At 37.1% G+C, this 17,383-nt stretch overlaps 1 protein-coding gene across 3 annotated transcripts; it reads left to right on the top strand.

Moving 5' to 3' along the window:
- The first annotated feature begins 7,550 nt into the window (after positions 1-7,550).
- LOC104234730 (uncharacterized) lies at positions 7,551-10,262 on the top strand. 3 transcript variants are annotated; one of them, XM_070160640.1, is made up of 7 exons: positions 7,551-7,637; positions 8,659-8,828; positions 8,898-9,000; positions 9,094-9,210; positions 9,457-9,627; positions 9,718-9,841; positions 9,928-10,262. In XM_070160640.1, exons 2-7 carry the CDS (start codon positions 8,776-8,778, stop codon positions 10,041-10,043), a joined length of 684 nt encoding a protein of 227 aa, XP_070016741.1. In that variant the 5' UTR covers positions 7,551-7,637; positions 8,659-8,775; the 3' UTR covers positions 10,044-10,262. The 3 variants fall into 3 exon arrangements, with proteins under 3 accessions (XP_070016741.1, XP_009786648.1, XP_070016742.1); XM_009788346.2 differs by having other exon boundaries at positions 7,591-8,097; XM_070160641.1 differs by lacking the exon at positions 7,551-7,637 and adding an exon at positions 8,031-8,102.
- The last annotated feature ends 7,121 nt before the right edge of the window (positions 10,263-17,383 follow it).

Below are 17,383 nucleotides of genomic sequence, written 5' to 3'. Positions count from 1 at the left end.
TGCAGCCATTTCCTCGCACCTGCAGACCCGCACATGCGGTCCCAGGTGCGCATCTATGAGAATTCACTTAAAGCACCAAGCCGCACCTGTGCTTCTTCTACCGCACCTGCGATCTCGCAGGTGCGCTCCAGCTCTCGCACCTGTGACTTCAGAACTCCAAATGCCCAGCCGCATCTGCAACTTCTCCATCACTTCTGCAGGTCCGCACCTGTGGTCCATGTACGCAGGTGAATTTATGACAGATCCAGCAAACTTCAGATTTTTCCTAAGTCCAATTCAACTTTCGTTAACCACCCGAAACTCACCCGAGGCCCCCAAGACCTCAACCAAATATGCCAACCAATACTAAAATATCATACAAACTTATTCCCACCCTCTAATCACATCAAACTATACGAAAACCACAAATCACTCTCCAATCCAAGTCTAAGGATTCCCAAAACTTCCAAATTACGCTTTCGATCAAAAAGTCTATAAAACCTCATCCGAATGACATGAAATTTTGCACACACGTCCCAAATGACACAACGGACCTACTCCAACTTCTAGAATTCCATTCCGACCCCTATATCAAAATCTCACTATCGAACCGGAAACTTCAAAAATTTGACTTTTGGCATTTCAAGCCTAATTAAGCTACAGACCTCCAAAACACAATACGAACATGCCCTAAGCCCGAAATCATCCAACGGAGCTAACGGAACCAACAGAATTCCATTCTGAGGCTATCTTTACACTTCTTTGACTACGTTCCAAATTCTAAAGCTTAAACTCTTATTTAGGACTAAGTGTCAACACTCCGAAATCCAAAACGAATCCCCCTAGCAACTCACAATAGCGGAAACATACACGAGGAAAGTAGTTAATAGGGGATCGGGGCGTTAAATTCTTAAAATGACCGGCGGGGTCGTTATAGAAGGTATATATCGAATCAATATCTTTATTAAAGATATTGATTATATTATTAATTATAAATTAATGGTTGTAGGTATGCATAAATGAAGCATTTCAAATTGTGGCATTTATTGAAAAGTTGCCTCCAATGTTGAAGGATTTTAAAAACTACTTGAAATATAAGCGCAAGGAGATGATGTTGGAAGACCTTATTGTTCGCCTAAGGATTTAAGAGGACAGCAAGGCTGCAGAAACAAAGTCTCGTGGAAATTTAACAATAATGGATGCAAATATTGTTGAGGAATCTTCAATGAGCAAAAAGAGAAAGAAGCCATCTGGACCAAAGAATTACCCAAGAAAAAAAAAGTTCAAAGGAAACTGCCAGAATTGTGGAGAGGCTGGACACAAGGCTGCTGACTGTCGTGCACCAAAGAAGGACAAAAAGAAAAGCCAAGTAAACATGATTGAGAAGAATGATGAAATGGACGATTTGTGTGCCATGCTTTCTGAATGCAACCTAGTTGGAGATCCTAGAGAATGGTGGATTGATTCGGGGGCAACTCGTCATGTTTGTGCTAACAAGGAGTTATTAACTTCTTCTACTCCCGCTGGACCCGGTGAGAGAATTTTTATGATAAATTTTGCTACTGCAAAAATTGAAGGAACGGTCAAGATAGTTTTGAAGATGACTTCTGGCAAGATTATGACTCTAAACGATGTTCTTCATGTTCCTGAAATGCAGAAGAATTTGGTCTCGACATCACTTCTAGTCAAGAACGCTTTTAATTGTGTTTTTGTTTCCGACAAGGTTGTAGTTAGTAAGAATAAAATGTATGAAGGAAAATATTACCTTACTGAGGGGCTTTTCAGACTCAATTTAATTTCCATTTATATGAATAAAATTCTAGCTTCTTCTTACTTGCTTGAGTCAAATAATTTATGGTATGAACTTTAGGTCACGTCAACTTCGAAACTTTGTGGAAAATGATTAATTTGGATGTATTGCCTAAGTTTGAGTGCAATAACTCGAAATATAAAATATGTGTGAAATCAAAGTATGTTAAACATTCTTATAAGTCAGTTGAAAGAAATTCAAATCCTTTAGACTTAATTCACACAGATATTTACGACATGAAGTCAATATCATCTCGCGATGGGAAAAAGTATTTCATAATTTTTATTGATGACAGTACTAGATATTGCTATATTTACTTACTTAATAGTACAAATGAAGCAATTAATGCATTCAAGCAATACAAAAATGATGTTGAAATGCAACTAAACAAAAAGATCGAAATGATAAGAAGTGACAGGGGTGACGAATATAAATCTCCTTTTAAAGAAATATATTTGAAATATGGCATTATTCACCTAACAACTGCCCCTTACTCACCCTAATCTAATGGAATTGAGGAAAGAAAGAATAGAACGCTAAAGGAGATGATGAATTCCTTGTTAATAGGTTCTGGTTTACCTCTAAACTTGTAGGGGAAAGCTATTGTTACAGCTACCTGAATACTCAATCGAGTTCCTCAGAGCAAAACGCAATCCATTCCATACAAAAAATAAAAAGGAAGGAAACCCAACTTAAAATATTTTAAAGTGTAGGGGTGTTTGGCTAAAGTGCAAGTCCCTAAATCCAAAAGGGTAAAGATTGGACCAAAAATCGTTGATTGTGTTTTCATAAGATATGCAATAAATAGTAAGGCATATCGTTTCATAAATCAGAAAATCCCGACATACATATTAATACGGTAATCAAATTGGATAATGCTGAATTCTTTGAGAATATTTATCCGTATAAAAAGGAATGTGAGTCGTCTAATAAAAAAATCTAAGTGAACTAGAGAAGAAGCAAAGGAAAGTACTTTTAACAAGGAAAAACCAAGACGTAGTAAACGTCAAAGGACAACTACTTCTTTTGGACCAGATTTTCTCGCATTGTTGTTGGAAAATGAGCCTCAAACATTCAAAGAAGCGATGTCTTCCTCGAAAGCACAATATTGGAAAGAGGCAGTCAATAGTGAGATAGAATCCATATTAAGTAATCATACATGGGAATTGGTTGATCTTCCTCCAGGAAATAAACCTTTGGGTTCTAAATAGATTTTTAAAAGGAAAATAAAAGTCGATGGTACTATTGATAAATATAAGACAAGATTAGTTGTTAAAGGGTTTAGACAGCGAGAAGGTCTTGATTACTTTGACACATACTCACTGGTAACGAGGATTACATTTATCTGGGTGTTAATAGAGTTAGCCGCCATGTATGGCCTTCAAATCCTTCAGATGGATGTGAAGATATCCTTCTTAAATGGAGATTTAGAGGAAAAAATTTATATGGAATAACCTGAAGTGTTCGTAGTTCATGGAAAAGAAAAGAAGGTGTGTCGACTTGTTAAGTCACTTTACGGACTAAAACAAGCACCAAAACAATGGCATGTGAAATTTGACCAAACAATATTGTCAAATGATTTCAAGATCAATGAGTGTGACAAATGTGTTTACATTAAGAATACTCCAAATCAAATAGTCATTGTTTGTTTATATGTGGATGATATATTGATAAAGAGTAACGACATTGCTAACATAAATGTTACTAAGCGCATGCTTACTAGTAAGTTTGGTATGAAAGACTTAGTAGTTGCCGATTTAATTTTGGGAATTAAGATCCTTACGACACCTCAAAGTCTAGCTTTGTCTCAATCTAATTATATTAAAATGGTACTTAAAAAGTTCAAATATTTCGACTTTAAAGTTGCAAGAATGCCAATTGATTTAAACCATACTCTTATAAAGAATAAAGGTCAAAGCAAGTAAGCTTGATGCACATTATGAATTGTACACGACCTGATATAGCTTGTGCGATAAGTAAGATTAGTTGATATACAAATAATCCCGACCAAGCTCATTGGATAGCAATGAAACAAGTTTTTGGTATTTGAAATATACCCAAGACTATGCATTGCATTATAATAATTATCTCGCAGTTATTAAGGGATATAGTGATGTAAATTGGATCACCGGATCAACATAATCAAAATCCACGAGTGAATACGTTTTTATCATTGGTGGATGAGCAGTGTCTTGGAAGTCTTCCAAACAGATATGCATCACTTGCTATACAATGGAGCCTGAGTTTATAGCTTTAGACAAGGTCGGTGAAGAAGTTGAATGTCTCCAGAATTTTTTGGAAGATTTTATATTTTGGCCCAAACCTTTGGCACCTATATGCATACATTGCGATAGTCAAGTGGCAATAGGAAGGGCTGGGAGCATTATGTATAACGGAAAATCTCGTTAAATACGACGAAGACATAATACTATTAGACAACTACTCTCTAGTGGAATTATCACAATTGACTATGTAAAGTCAAAAGATAATGTATCAGATTCTCTTACAAAAGGCCTACCTAGAGATGCGGTTGAGAAGTCATCAAAGAGAATGGGACTATGGCCGAGGACAAGTCAATGTGGTGGTAACTCTACCTAGAATACTGGAAATCCTAAGATCTAGGTTCAAGGAGATCAAACAAAGTCACTAGTGACAGTTTAACATTGTCAAATAAAATTTTGGTTCATTCTCATGATGAAGACAATGTTCAGTACCAAGGATAACGCGTTAAGGCTTTTTAATGGTTTCTAAGTTTGATATTGGGTATATCAAATAGTATATCTACAGGATAACACGTTTAGGAATCACCTACGTAAGTGTGAAGTATAAGCCACTTTAAGGAGAATTTTATAAGGCCAGTTCTCTACGCACTTATGAAACCAGGCGGTGTTCATGGCTGAAACGAACACAACAATGAGAACCAAAGACGATTAAAGGTTGATTGCATGACGTATAGTTGTCTAGGTATACACCAAAGTTCGACAGTTCAAAGATATCAAATCTACCGATTGATCGAGTATATACGATATATGTTCAGTACGAAATGTTCAAAGGAAAATCTACTTATCCAGATGCGATTAATCCTTACTTGTGAATCACACGGTTTTTTCATGCATAATTTTTCAGATAGCCATTTCTCATTCATGTGGGGGATTGTTGGGTTTTGTTAATTAAAACAAAGAGATGTGAATAAAAATTGATGAAAAATGAAATGCAGGGAAATGAAATTTTGGATAAGTCCCTTTTACAAAGGAACTTTGTCCCTCATTGGATAGGAAGAGGAAAATTTTTGTGCTTATATATGGAAGCACTTGTTCTAGCTCTTAAAGAGTTGAGAAGAAAGAAAGCCTCGGGCCATCATCGCGCTCGCTCGGCTCAGCTTCGGCTTTGTCTTCGGATTGATCCATAATTTTTTAGACCAATGCAGCATTATTTTCCAACGGTCAAATTTGAGACCAGACATTCCACTTAACATATATTCGATTAATTTCTGTCGAAAACAAACAGGCACCTTTACACCTGTTGGGATTTAACTTTGTTGGCTATAAATAGAGATGTTCAACCTCATTTTTCACCACCGAATCTAAAATTCTCTCCCCTCTCTCTTCTGCATTGATTATCAAAGCAAAACATAAGCATTTTGTGTTATTTGTTCCGCCATTTGAGTTTGCCGATGTTCTATGATTTGAAGTGTCGCTATCACAGAATATTTATTCTGTTCTATGCTGGGAGGAATTAATCTGAAACCTTGAGCAACTATAAAGGGATTAAATTCCTTAAGAACACACAATAAACTTGTGGGCTCGGAATTTTCTGTGTTTTATAATTTTCTGGTTTTGAATACAGAATACAAACATTTATAACCGTAGAGAAGTTAAATATTTTCCTTTTAAAACATTTTTGAATCCAATGAAATGCATTATAGTTTTGCTGTGATTTGTGGGCATGACATTTCTTATCAGAACTGCAAGCAATACCTGAGCCAGCATTTGTTAACACAAACTCTGAACCTCCAAAACAGTGCTGGTATTTAATTTTAATTAAAAAAAACTTCCTTTTTCCATATTATATCACACTATTAGACAATTTTCATCGATCTAGTCCTGTACTTCTTCCTTGGTGGATGTTAAGTTCATCCGCAGAATGGTGTCCCTCAATTAATTAGTTTAGGAAGTGTTGGTGGTGTTTTGCTTGGCTAAACAACACTATGGATGGCTTTTTGAGAATTGTTTCGATGTGGATGGTTTGAGACCTGGTTTCTTGGTGACGCATTGCTCCATATTTATGGAAAATTTCACTGGGTGCTCTATTTGAATTTTGGATACCGCTATTTAACTTGTGCCCAATTTTTCAAAATAATTTAACATATACCCAATTTTTAACAACATCAGGCTAAACCAAACTTTTGCCATCTTCCGCCAAGTCCAGTAACATCGCAGCACAACGGAGCACCACCATAATTTTTGCTCTCCATTTTCACACCAGACACAACCTAGCTATCGCCTTCTTCCGTACACACCGAATTCATCGTCATATTCTTAGGACCTCACAACAGTACTTTTCTTCTCCATTTACTGTATTGTGGTTTGCTTTGATGGTAAGTTCAAGTGGTCTTACAGTAGTTTTGATGGTTGAGCTTGGTCAGGTGGTATCCATGGTGTTTTTCGGACCTAGATGTTGCTTGCTTCTAGCTTAGGATCGTTAGGTCTATTAACTTATATGGCTTCTTTTCTAGTTGAGGAAGAAGAAGCGCTGCTAATTTTTAGGATTTTCGTTAGCTGTTGTCGTTGGTCTTAGAGGAAGGGAATGAGTGATAGACTAAAGTTTGGGATGGTTAGGACTCAGGCCAAACTTCAAATAAAAAAGTGTCTGAAGTTTGAGAATGCTAGGCTAAACTTCCTACTGCAAGCTAAACTTTGGACTGAAGTTTGCTTGCACAAGCAATATGACGAACTTAAGACAATTTTTGTAATTTCAAATGTATAATTTTGCTACTTCAGTCGTGTGTGTCTGAAGTTTGCTTGTACAAGCAATATGGGAAGGTTCAGAGGAAACTTCAGAAACAAATTGATGCAACTTCACACGCGAATGTCTGAAGTTGTTCCAAAATGCATATATATCTGAATTTTTTAGACACACTTCAGACAAATATGTCTGATGTTAGCCTTTAACAAGACTAACTTCATATGCGCATGTCTTAAAAGTGGATAGATTTGCAAATATATTTGCACTTTGGCTACAACTTAAATAAGGGCCCAAAAATATGGTATTTGGGCACTTATCCCCTCATACTATTGGTTCCTATTGGACATTCTAGGGCCCAAAAGTCAGTGACATTTGGTCTGTCTAAGCCCTTCTGACGGAGCATGCAAGTGCACAAGTCATGTTGGGCCTTGGCTTGCTACTGGGCCACACAATCAGTAATTGCTACTGGGCCGTCCCTAGGCGAACTGCCTATGGGCTGTGGCTTGAGGCCTCACCTTGGCCCATGCCCAAGTCATCACCTTCGGCCAATCCATGCCATTGTTTGCGGGAAATCTACATAGTGTAGTCATTGCCTTATAAAAATAGCCAACGAATGTGTGTGTGTATATATATATATATATATATATATATATATATATATATATATATGTGTGTGTGTGTGTGTGTGAAATTAATGTGTACTTTTTGTATATTTGATTAGTTGTTGTAATTAATTTTGGCCGACCGAATAAATGTGACAAAACTCATTGTTTGCTTGGCCAACTATGAGATGACTTGTTGCATCATGGCTCGTGCCTTCATCCATTAGCCTCGTTTTGATTGGGGTGCGACACACCCTCCAAATTTGTTGCAGCATCCTCAGGTACTCCCCAAACATGCTTGGACATGGGCATAGAATGTGGTCCTTATTTCAAATATGAGAAAAACAAAGTAGGTATCTAGAGAAAAACCATTCCTATTTACAGATGATTGACTTGAAGATAAGACGCCATCAGCATAAACTAGTCCTTAGTCACACACACAGACACACACTAACCATGGGAAGCACAAGTAAGGAAACCAACAAGTTAGAGATGCATGAATTTGGCCCTTGTGAAAATGCATTCCAAATTGGCTTCTTGATAGGTCAAAGATTCTCAAAACAGATACGCAGCAGATTATCTAATGACCTTATTCTTCAAAACCAGCTCCTCCCTTTTGCTCAGTTCCCAAATTCCCAGCCACTCATTCATACTTTATCTGAAACTAATAAGAACAAGTTTCCCAATTACTGGAATGAACTCAAAGGAATTGCTGAAGGAAGTGGCGTCCCATTTCTCAATGTGAAGTAACTTTCATACTTATATAGCCAATTGATACTCTCTCCTTAGTGCTCTTAAACATGTCATAATATTTACATTATAAACCTTGTAAAACTTATATTCTTAAACATGTCATAATATTTGTGTTACTGTAAAACTTTTGAAATTTGTGGTCTTAAACATGTCACAGAATTTGCGTGACTATAAAAACTTCATATAAGCTGAGGCGGATCCAGGATTTAGATTATGTGGCTCAACTTTTAAGGTTTTTAGCATTGAATCCATTGTATTTTTGAAATTATGGGTTCAGACTTATCATTTGTTGCAAGTTTAATGAATTTTTACACATAAATTTATGCTCCACGTTGAAAGTATTGGGTTCAGATGAATCGGGGGCCATACATACTCTGCATCCGCCCCTGCATATAAGTAATGGGAAGTTTAAAATTACATTTCAAATATAGAAATGTGAATATCTTTTTGAAATGAACTAATAATTAAGGAAATAGCTGAACAAATTGGAACTGAGGGAGTACTAAATTAACAAACTGATAGTATTATATTTTCTTTTGGTTGGTGCAGATTTTACTATTGAACTTTAGGAAAGAGATATTGCCTTTCATTCCAAAGACAGAAAGTAATCTGAAGGAAGATGAAATTAGTGCTGACTGTTCATCTATTCTTGTTGTTAACAACTCCATGGCTGTGGCTGCTCATAATGAGGATGCAAATGTTGCTCTTGTTGGACACACGTAAATTACTAGCAAGAATATATATATTGGTGTTTTTGGAATTCGACTAATTTCCTTATAATATTGCAGTTATTTGGTTAAGGTGACATTGTCTAATGGAACATCATTCACTGCTTACACATATGCTGGAGAACTTCCAAGTTGTGCCTTTGGATTTAATAGTCATGGAGTGGTATATACTGATATGAGTTTAATATTTTCTCTCTGTCAATTATCATTGATATTCTAGTTCGGACTGTATTTATACGTGAGTTATCGATTATAGGCATTTACTTTAAACTCAGTACCACCATGTGAGGAAGAGATAGTAGCTGGTGCCATTGGCAGAAACTTCGTGTCCAGAGACCTACTTGAAGCAAATAGCATTGAGGATGCTCTGGCTGTAAGCTCTAAATTTTCTTGTTTACTCTTTTGATTCGCGTTATTGAGTGTCCCGCACTGGCTAAGTGAATGAGCCGTTGTCTCCTAATATGGCCTTGGACTGTTATTAAACCCAAAGTCTATTTTCTTAACATGATATGGCAACCTGACTCATTCCAATTCTTGACTTGCCCAATCTTGAGACCCATGTTATGTTGTTAACTATTAAGGTTGAGTTAGGTCAAAGTTCATTTTCTTGCGATTTCAGAGGATCCATTCGTCAGAGGCTTCAGTAGGGCACAGCTATAACTTGATAGACACAAGAGCTCGGAGGATTTTGAACGTTGAGACTGCATCAAGAAATCGAATTTCAGTTCATGAAGTCGGAGAAACTCCATTTTTCCATGCCAACATGTATCTGCATCTTCAAGTAAAGCAGGTAACCACACCTTACTTCCAACAATGCAACAAACAGCCAGGACCAGATTCATAGAAATTTAACCTCTGTCTATATTTTTCCTAAACGAAGGCACAAGACGAGAACTCCTTGAGCAGGCAAACAAGAGCATCTTCTTTGGCAAAGGAATCAAAAAATGATTTCTTAGCACTTGTTGGGGACAGGAATGCTAAGAAGTATCCTATTTACATGACAGGTAGTTCATGAAAAATATTACACATATTCATTCCTATATTGATACTTAGTATTTTAGTGAAATGATGCTCTCTAACCTCATTTCAGGTCCATTGCTATACACACTGTGCACAGCTGTGATAGATTTGGATGAGAAAACGTTATCAATTATAGAAGGGAACCCAAAGGAGAAACAAGAATCCTATGTCTTCCCATTGTCCTAAATGCAAGCTATGACGGAGACTTGGCGTCTCAAGTAATTGAGGATCCAGGGAGAAATGTTTTTACCATATAAAGTATTCTTTCAAATTGGGATCTCAAAAACAGAAAAGGATCTGCTCAACATAAACCTTTGTTTGGGAGGGAACTTTTGATTTTTAAGTGTCTGCTTTTCAGAGTAACTGAATATATATAACAAGACCGACAAAGTTCTATACCAAAGCAGCTCGTGCTAACCGATTGTTACCAGTATTCCCATGCCCAAAACTCAATGTATAAAAGGTTACATAAACATCCACCGATCAAAAGGAAGGCCTAATCTAAAATATTAACATAATCTTCTATTTTCTGGTGGAAAGTAGCAGCTTATTCTGTTTAATTACTGGTGGAAAATAGCATTTTTTTTGTTTTTGTAAGCAAGCTATATCATATGTTACTATAATGTTCAAGCATCATATAATGTAATCAGAATACGAGATGCTCCTCGGAGACACTTAAACCTGATGTAAAAGGAAAACCAGTTTATTAAACTGAAACTCAGTACTCAAGAGGGATATGTAATACAAAATATTCTTCTTATGTTAGCATTACTCTGCAGTCTGCAGTCCAGTGTGTATAGTTTGAAGAATTGTCTCAATTTCAGACCTCAGTTTTTCAACAATTGAGCTTTTTCCCACTTGACCATATAAAGTTTCCAGTTGCATTTGCAGCCATTCACTGAATCATAACTCAGAAATATGGAATGCAATATACGGACTGTTTCTCTTTATCTACTTTTTTCTCTATTGCTTTCACAAGTGACTTAGCTTGTTGGATGTGTGCTGTTATTCCAGACTCCAGATTATATTCAATAGTTTTAGTAGTTCCGTAGATTTCATGATATAGCTCGTCTTTCCACTAGTTGGGGTAACTGAAAGTTCTATAGCATGGTTAGTCCTTTCAATTGATCGATCATGTTCCATCAATGATATAGCAACATGGAAATTAAAAGGCAGAGCTAAACATAAAAAAATAAAAAAAGGACAACACAGTATCTAAACCCAAAATAACTTGGAGAAGTGATTTTAAACCTCCACTTTTCCTAGCTATGGCAACCTTGTCATATATATGCAAAAATGTTAGTACACTGTATTCAAAATCAGAAAACTAGAAAATCGTTAGTTTAAGAAAACAAAACAGGAAAATTTCGAGCTCACAATTTTCTTGTGTGTCCTTAATTAATTTAATCCCCTCAAAGTTGCTCAAGGTTACAGATTAATTCCTCCCATGATAGAATGGAATAATTATTCTGTGATAGCGGCACTTCAATACAGAACTTCGGCGAACTCAAATGGCGGAGCAAATCATACAAAAAATGCTTACGTTTTGCTTTTGAAAACCAATGCAGAAGATTGAGGGGAGAAATTTCAGATTTTTCGTTAGTGGAAAATGAATTTATTTATAGCCAAAGAAGTTGAATCCCAACGGGTGCATAGGTGCCTCTTCGTTGATAAGGTGTCTATTCGTTGATAAGGTGCCCGCGATATTTTTTCCCGCGAAAAAATATTAGAAAAGAAAATATTAAATGATGGAAAAGAAAAATAAATTTGGTCCAAACAATTATCAATCAATCATATCAATTGACCGAATCCGAAGCCGAAGCCGAAGCGGCGATTGCCACACCTCCTTTTTACACCCCGAGAGGTATACAAGGGAGTTTTTTCAATTTAAGTGACATTATTCGAAATGAGATTTTTTATTTATGTTATTCAGAGTCGCCACTTAGGATAGTTTATTTTTTGGTGTCCCAAGTCACCGATTTATTTTTCTAAATCCCAAATCGAGGAAAATTCGACTTTCCTTTTGAAGTCTGCGAACCAGAAATTCTGAATAAGGAATTTTGTTAACCCGAGGGAAGGTGTTAGGCATCCCCGGATTCCATGGTTCTAGCACGGTCGCTTAAAGTATCATAGTTAGCCTATTAACTGATTTTAAAATATGTTTTAGCCTATGGTATAATTTTAAATTATTAACCACTTTTAATTAATTAGAAAGATTCAACGTTATCTAAAGTGCGTCTTTGAACCACGCCACATGAAATACACCCGCGGTCCACGACACATTTTATTTAACGTTGTTGAGATTTGGATTTGGGTCACATGAAATGCACACCCGATTTTAGGAAGGTAATGTTATTAAAATAACGCGGCTAAAGCAACTAGCGTTGTTAACTTTGCGAGGGCCATGGAAATTTGCTAAATGGCACGCCTCGAATTCTAAGGATTAAAATTAAATGAAATGAGGGCCGTGCATTTTGAGATTTTATTTGGCACAGCACACCTCAAACCCGATTTCAGGAGTCTAATTAATTGAGGAAGGCTTAATGGAATTCTAATTATTTTTAACTAAAAAAAAAATTCGGCCTTACTTGTTAACTGATAGGCATAGTATTTAAACTAATTAATCTTAAAGAAAAATTGCTCCAGCAAATAGCAACTACATGAACCCATTCAAAATGCCTTCAGGCTTGGGCCCGAATAAGCGCAATTCTCAGTGAGGAATGGACGTCCAAGGACACTGAACATGCTATTGAATCGGGGATTAAATATTCATTAATTGGGCCTGCTTTAAGCACGAACTTTAGAACCAATAATTGTACAAAATGAATTAAATACCAACTAACCAAGAACTAGATGAAACGTGAAGTTGAACTGACATTTTTACTTCTGAATTTTAACCATTTAACACAAATCAACTAGCTAAATTTCTAATTTTATCTTTCATACATCCTTGAGTCAAATCTGCTACCAAGACAATCCAGTAGCTAAAGAATGCCCTACTGGGCTAAAAAACGAGCCTAGACAACAACAACAGGCCTTATTCCCCTGCAAGTGACTTCAGAATTCAAGGCTCGAGAAGCCCAACACTGCAGCGAACAAAACTGATGGTTTCAGACTCAAGATCGAGTCTATGCTAAAGCAAGACAAACCTATGCACTTAACACAAGTTGATGAATCTCATCACTACCCAACAACTAATACATCAAGAAAACTTGAATTACTACCGAGGATACATGCTTGACTTTAGATTAACGAATATTCACACTTAACTAAACTTACAAACATAACACAAGATTTTAAGCTAACTAACTTTTCAATACCAAAAGTAACAAAATCTAGAGAATTAATTAACACCCAAAACTCTTAAGAGCACATATTCACTTGTATAGCACATTAAAGGTATGAGATAGCTGAGACAACATGTGTGGTTTAGGACCTATTACATAGCATTAACGAAATAGAGGAAATGAATGTAGTGAAATCCAAAACAGTTTGCATTCAATCAGGCCTCGATTCGGAATACATGTTCTTAATCACTTGTTGACAATGGTTTGAGGAAATACCTGGTGATGAACAAAAGACAAAAGAAAAGGCTGAAGAATCAGCAAGAAACAGCAGGGAATCAGCAGCAAGTCCAGTAACAAAGAGCAAACCCGCAAAGCAATTTCAAACCCAAAAAATGAAGTACTCCAGCCCAGAAATCAGTTTCAAATGCACAGTCTAACCAACAGACCTCTAAACCAACCTCAATGACTAAGTCTCAAACCATTTCTAAGTTCAAATGATCAAGAAATCGATTCAGAAAGAAGAGGATTTCAGATTTCAAAACTAAAGCCCAATGAAACATTGTTTTCTGCAAAAAGTTTCAGCCGTTTAGTAGTTTTCAGAATTTTTCCCCCTCGAAATCTAAAAAAAAAATCTCTATGGAACCCCAAGTAACTATGCCTTTATAGGCAAGTTACTAGGGCAGCCTTAAGGGTTTAGTTTTTTTATTTTAGTTCTTTTCCAATTTTCCTTTTTGCTGCTTAGTCCTTCATTTACTGACTTGTTGGTCAAGTAAGTATATCATGCAGCTTCTGGGAAGCTTCTCAGGCAGTTTCAACAAGATTTCCCTTAACTAAAATCCTAAAGTACCCTTTAAATTCCTTCCAATTACTTCAGCATACCACATGGGTCAAGTCTGACCCAAGACTCAAATCACGACGAACGGGCTTTCTTTAAAAATGGGTCAGAAATGACCCCAAGGCCCAAAACCAATCAGAAATCCATTTGGTAATTCACTAGAAGCAGAAGAAACCGATTAAATGATTTCAAAACCAAAATCTAAACTAAATGATTGATTTCCTTTTAAACTAAACAATGAGTTAGAAATAACAACATCTGATTAAACTAATTATACGACTAGAAAAATCAGAAAACTTAAATGTCATAAATAACAACTAAGCATGGCGAGTGAATAATCTAAACAAAAATCAGAAAACATCATTCAAAAATTTGAAAGGAAAAACTGAGAAAGCAAACAGAACAAATACGAGCATGAACCAATCGAGAAGGGAAAATCTAGGTTCAAACCTTGACCAACTTCCAGTCTATTTAAAGAAAAGTAGAAGAAAAGAAGAGGAATAGGAGGTGAAATAACAAAAGTGGACAGAAAAATAAAGAAAACTTACCAACTAAACTTGAAACTAACACTGGATATCTCGATTTAACACAACCAGTGTTAATCACTTGTTCTTTGCCAAGAAAAAATGACCAACACTGCTTTATGTTAAATTAACCCTTGAAAACTCGAAAATTCGGGAGCCTAAGGTCATGCATGCCACAGATTCAAGAAATTCTGATTTTGGGCTTTTAAAACTTCAAACTCCTATTCAAGATTCGACAAAAGATAGGGTGATTCGAAGAAAAACACACGGGGATTTGGAGTGAGGGAGCACTGGAGGTTCTCCGGTGTTAGTTTGGGGTTGAACAGAGGTGGCGCCGCCACCAGAGAAAACAAGGGCGGCGCTAGGGTTTCGATCTTTGATCTGAAATTCGAGGAGTTCTGGAAGGATTTAAGAGGAGTTGTTTGGGGATTTGGGATGTGGAGGTGGAGGAGATTATGGAGTGTTAATTTCATGGTGGTTGGTGGTGGCGCCTCCACCTTCAGGCGGTGGGCGTTCAAGGGCGGCTGCTAGGGTTCAGGTCTTGTTGGAGAGGGTGAGAGGAGAGACGAGACGGGGGTAGGGGGATGTTTGGACATATATATACTCCAACGACCTTACTTCCAAGCCGTTGGATGAGAAAAACCTCGACGGTCCAGATTCATTTTAAGTGGGACGGAGTCGTTTCGGTGGAGGGGGAAACCGAATCCAGTGTTTTACTAGACTGGGCCGGGTGTGGGGAAATTTGAACGGGTAATGGGTGTTTAACACTTGGGGCTGGGACAAACTCAATTGTAACAGCCCAAAAATCGGATTTTTCTTTTATTTCTATTCTTTTTCTTTTTCAATTTCAAATCCTTTATTTTCAAATTAAAAATAAAATCCTAAATTAATTATTAAACTAAATTAATCTACCCAATTAGATTAATCACTCATCATAGTATTTACAATAATTAATTAAATCCTAAATTTAAAGAAAAACTATAAAATTCAAAATTAAAGAGTTAAAATGCAAAAATGAACTATTTTTTTTGTGATTTTTCATATTTTATAAGACAAACTAATTTAATAATTAATCTAAAAAATGTAAAATTAAATCCTAAATGCAATGCATGATATTTTTGTTATTTTTCATGATTTAAATAAAATTAGTTATGCAAACAACAATGTAAACAAACACGATAATTGAGCAAGTAATTCCTAAAAACCCAAATAAAAAAAAGGAAAATCCTAATTTTGGGGATTCTGTAGGAGTAATTCATGAGAGGCAAAAATCACGTGCTCATAGCTGTCCCTCTTTGCTCGGAGACACGAAGAGTTTCCGGGCAAAGATAAAATGAGCAATTATGAGGGATTTTTGCCCATTTGACACTCCATGAGAAGCATTTTTTGAAAAGAGTCTGACCGAACCTTGCTTCAAGGTTGCCTACATATCCTTGGCTATAAAGGAATCAGGTCAGTGTAGTTCTGGAAATTTCGGTAGCTAGGCCTACCGGGAAGCTATGATTTCACTGTTGCTGCTGCTGCTTCTGCTTGCTGACCTCCTTATTATACCGAAAAGGAAAATCTAAAGCTAAGCTAGCTAGGCCTATCAGCTACGAGTTACAAAATTCCTATCTATAAATCTCTTAAAACTTGATCTTGAGTCTTAGCTGATTTTGCTGTAGACCCCGATCTGAATTTTGATGCTCGCAAGTTGTAGGTGCTGATTCTTTCTTCAGCATTGGATCAAGGTGGGACAAGCGAAGCTTGTAACTTCAATTATTTCTTGAGCAGTCCGCATCTTCCTCTGCTTCAGCCTTTTGAATTCACCCCGTTTTTATTCTTTTTCTTCTTTCTTTATTCTGAATTGAGACTCATTCTTTCGGCCATCTCGAACCCTGTGTCTCGAGGTACAACCTGCTCAGACACCAAAAACAAATAAACGAATGAAATTTTCTGCCCCAGTTTCACTAGGAAAATTTCGTGAGTTATTTGCAACAAAATCTAAACTATTCAGGGGATGGAGCCCTATATCTAAAATGTCAACTCAGGGATTGGGGCTCTAATGTTGGTGAAAAGGCGACTAGGGAATGGAGGCCCTGTGTCTAAAAAGCTCAACTCAGGGATTGAAGCCCTAATGTTGGCAAAAAGGCGACTAGGGAATGGAGGTCCTATGTCTAAAAAGCTCAACTCAGGGATTGGAGCCCTAATGTTGGCAAAAGGCGACTAGGGAATGGAGGCCCTATGTCTAAAAGGCTCAACTCAGGGATTGGAGCCCTAATGTTGGCAAAAGGCGACTAGGGAATGGAGGCCCTATGTCTAAAAGGCTCAACTCAGGGATTGGAGCCCTAATGTTGGCAAAAGGCGACTAGGGAATGGAGGCCCTATGTCTAAACAGCTCAACTCAGGGATTGGAGCCCTAATGTTGGCAAAAGGCGACTAGGGAATGGAGGCCCTACGTCTAAAAAGCTCAACTCAGGGATTGGAGCCCTAATGTTGGCAAAAGGCGACTAGAGAATAGAGGCCCTATGTTTAAAAGGCTCAACTCAGGGATTGGAGCCCTAATGTTGGCAAAAAGGCGACTAGGGAATGGAGGCCCTATGTCTAAAAAGATCAACTCAGGGATTGGAGCCCTAATATTGGCAAAAGGTGACTAGGGAATGGAGGCCCTATGTCTAAAAGGCTCAACTCAGGGATTGGAGCCCTAATGTTGGCAAAAAGGCGACTAGGGAATAGAGGCCCTATGTCTAAAAAGCTCAACTCAGGGATTAGAGCCCTAATATTGGCAAAAGGCGACTAGGGAATGGAGGCCCTATGTCTAAAAGGCTCAACTCAGGGATTGGAGCCCTAATGTTGGCAAAAGGCAACTAGGGAATGGAGGCCCTATGTCTAAAAGGCTCA

This window comes from Nicotiana sylvestris, chromosome 10 (genome assembly GCF_000393655.2).
Source record: "Nicotiana sylvestris chromosome 10, ASM39365v2, whole genome shotgun sequence".
NCBI classification, from domain to species: Eukaryota; Viridiplantae; Streptophyta; class Magnoliopsida; order Solanales; family Solanaceae; genus Nicotiana; species Nicotiana sylvestris.
This window is presented reverse-complemented; position numbering and strand designations above follow the sequence as displayed.

Excerpts from the sequence above, each read along its gene's own strand:
- LOC104234730 (XM_009788346.2), top strand. The coding sequence starts at position 7,741 with ATGATTGACTTGAAGATAAGACGCCATCAGCATAAACTAGTCCTTAGT. Across the intron at positions 9,211-9,456 it reads GCATTGAGGATGCTCTGGCT|AGGATCCATTCGTCAGAGGC; the intron begins GTAAGCTCTAAA and ends TTGCGATTTCAG. Across the intron at positions 9,842-9,927 it reads GTATCCTATTTACATGACAG|GTCCATTGCTATACACACTG; the intron begins GTAGTTCATGAA and ends ACCTCATTTCAG.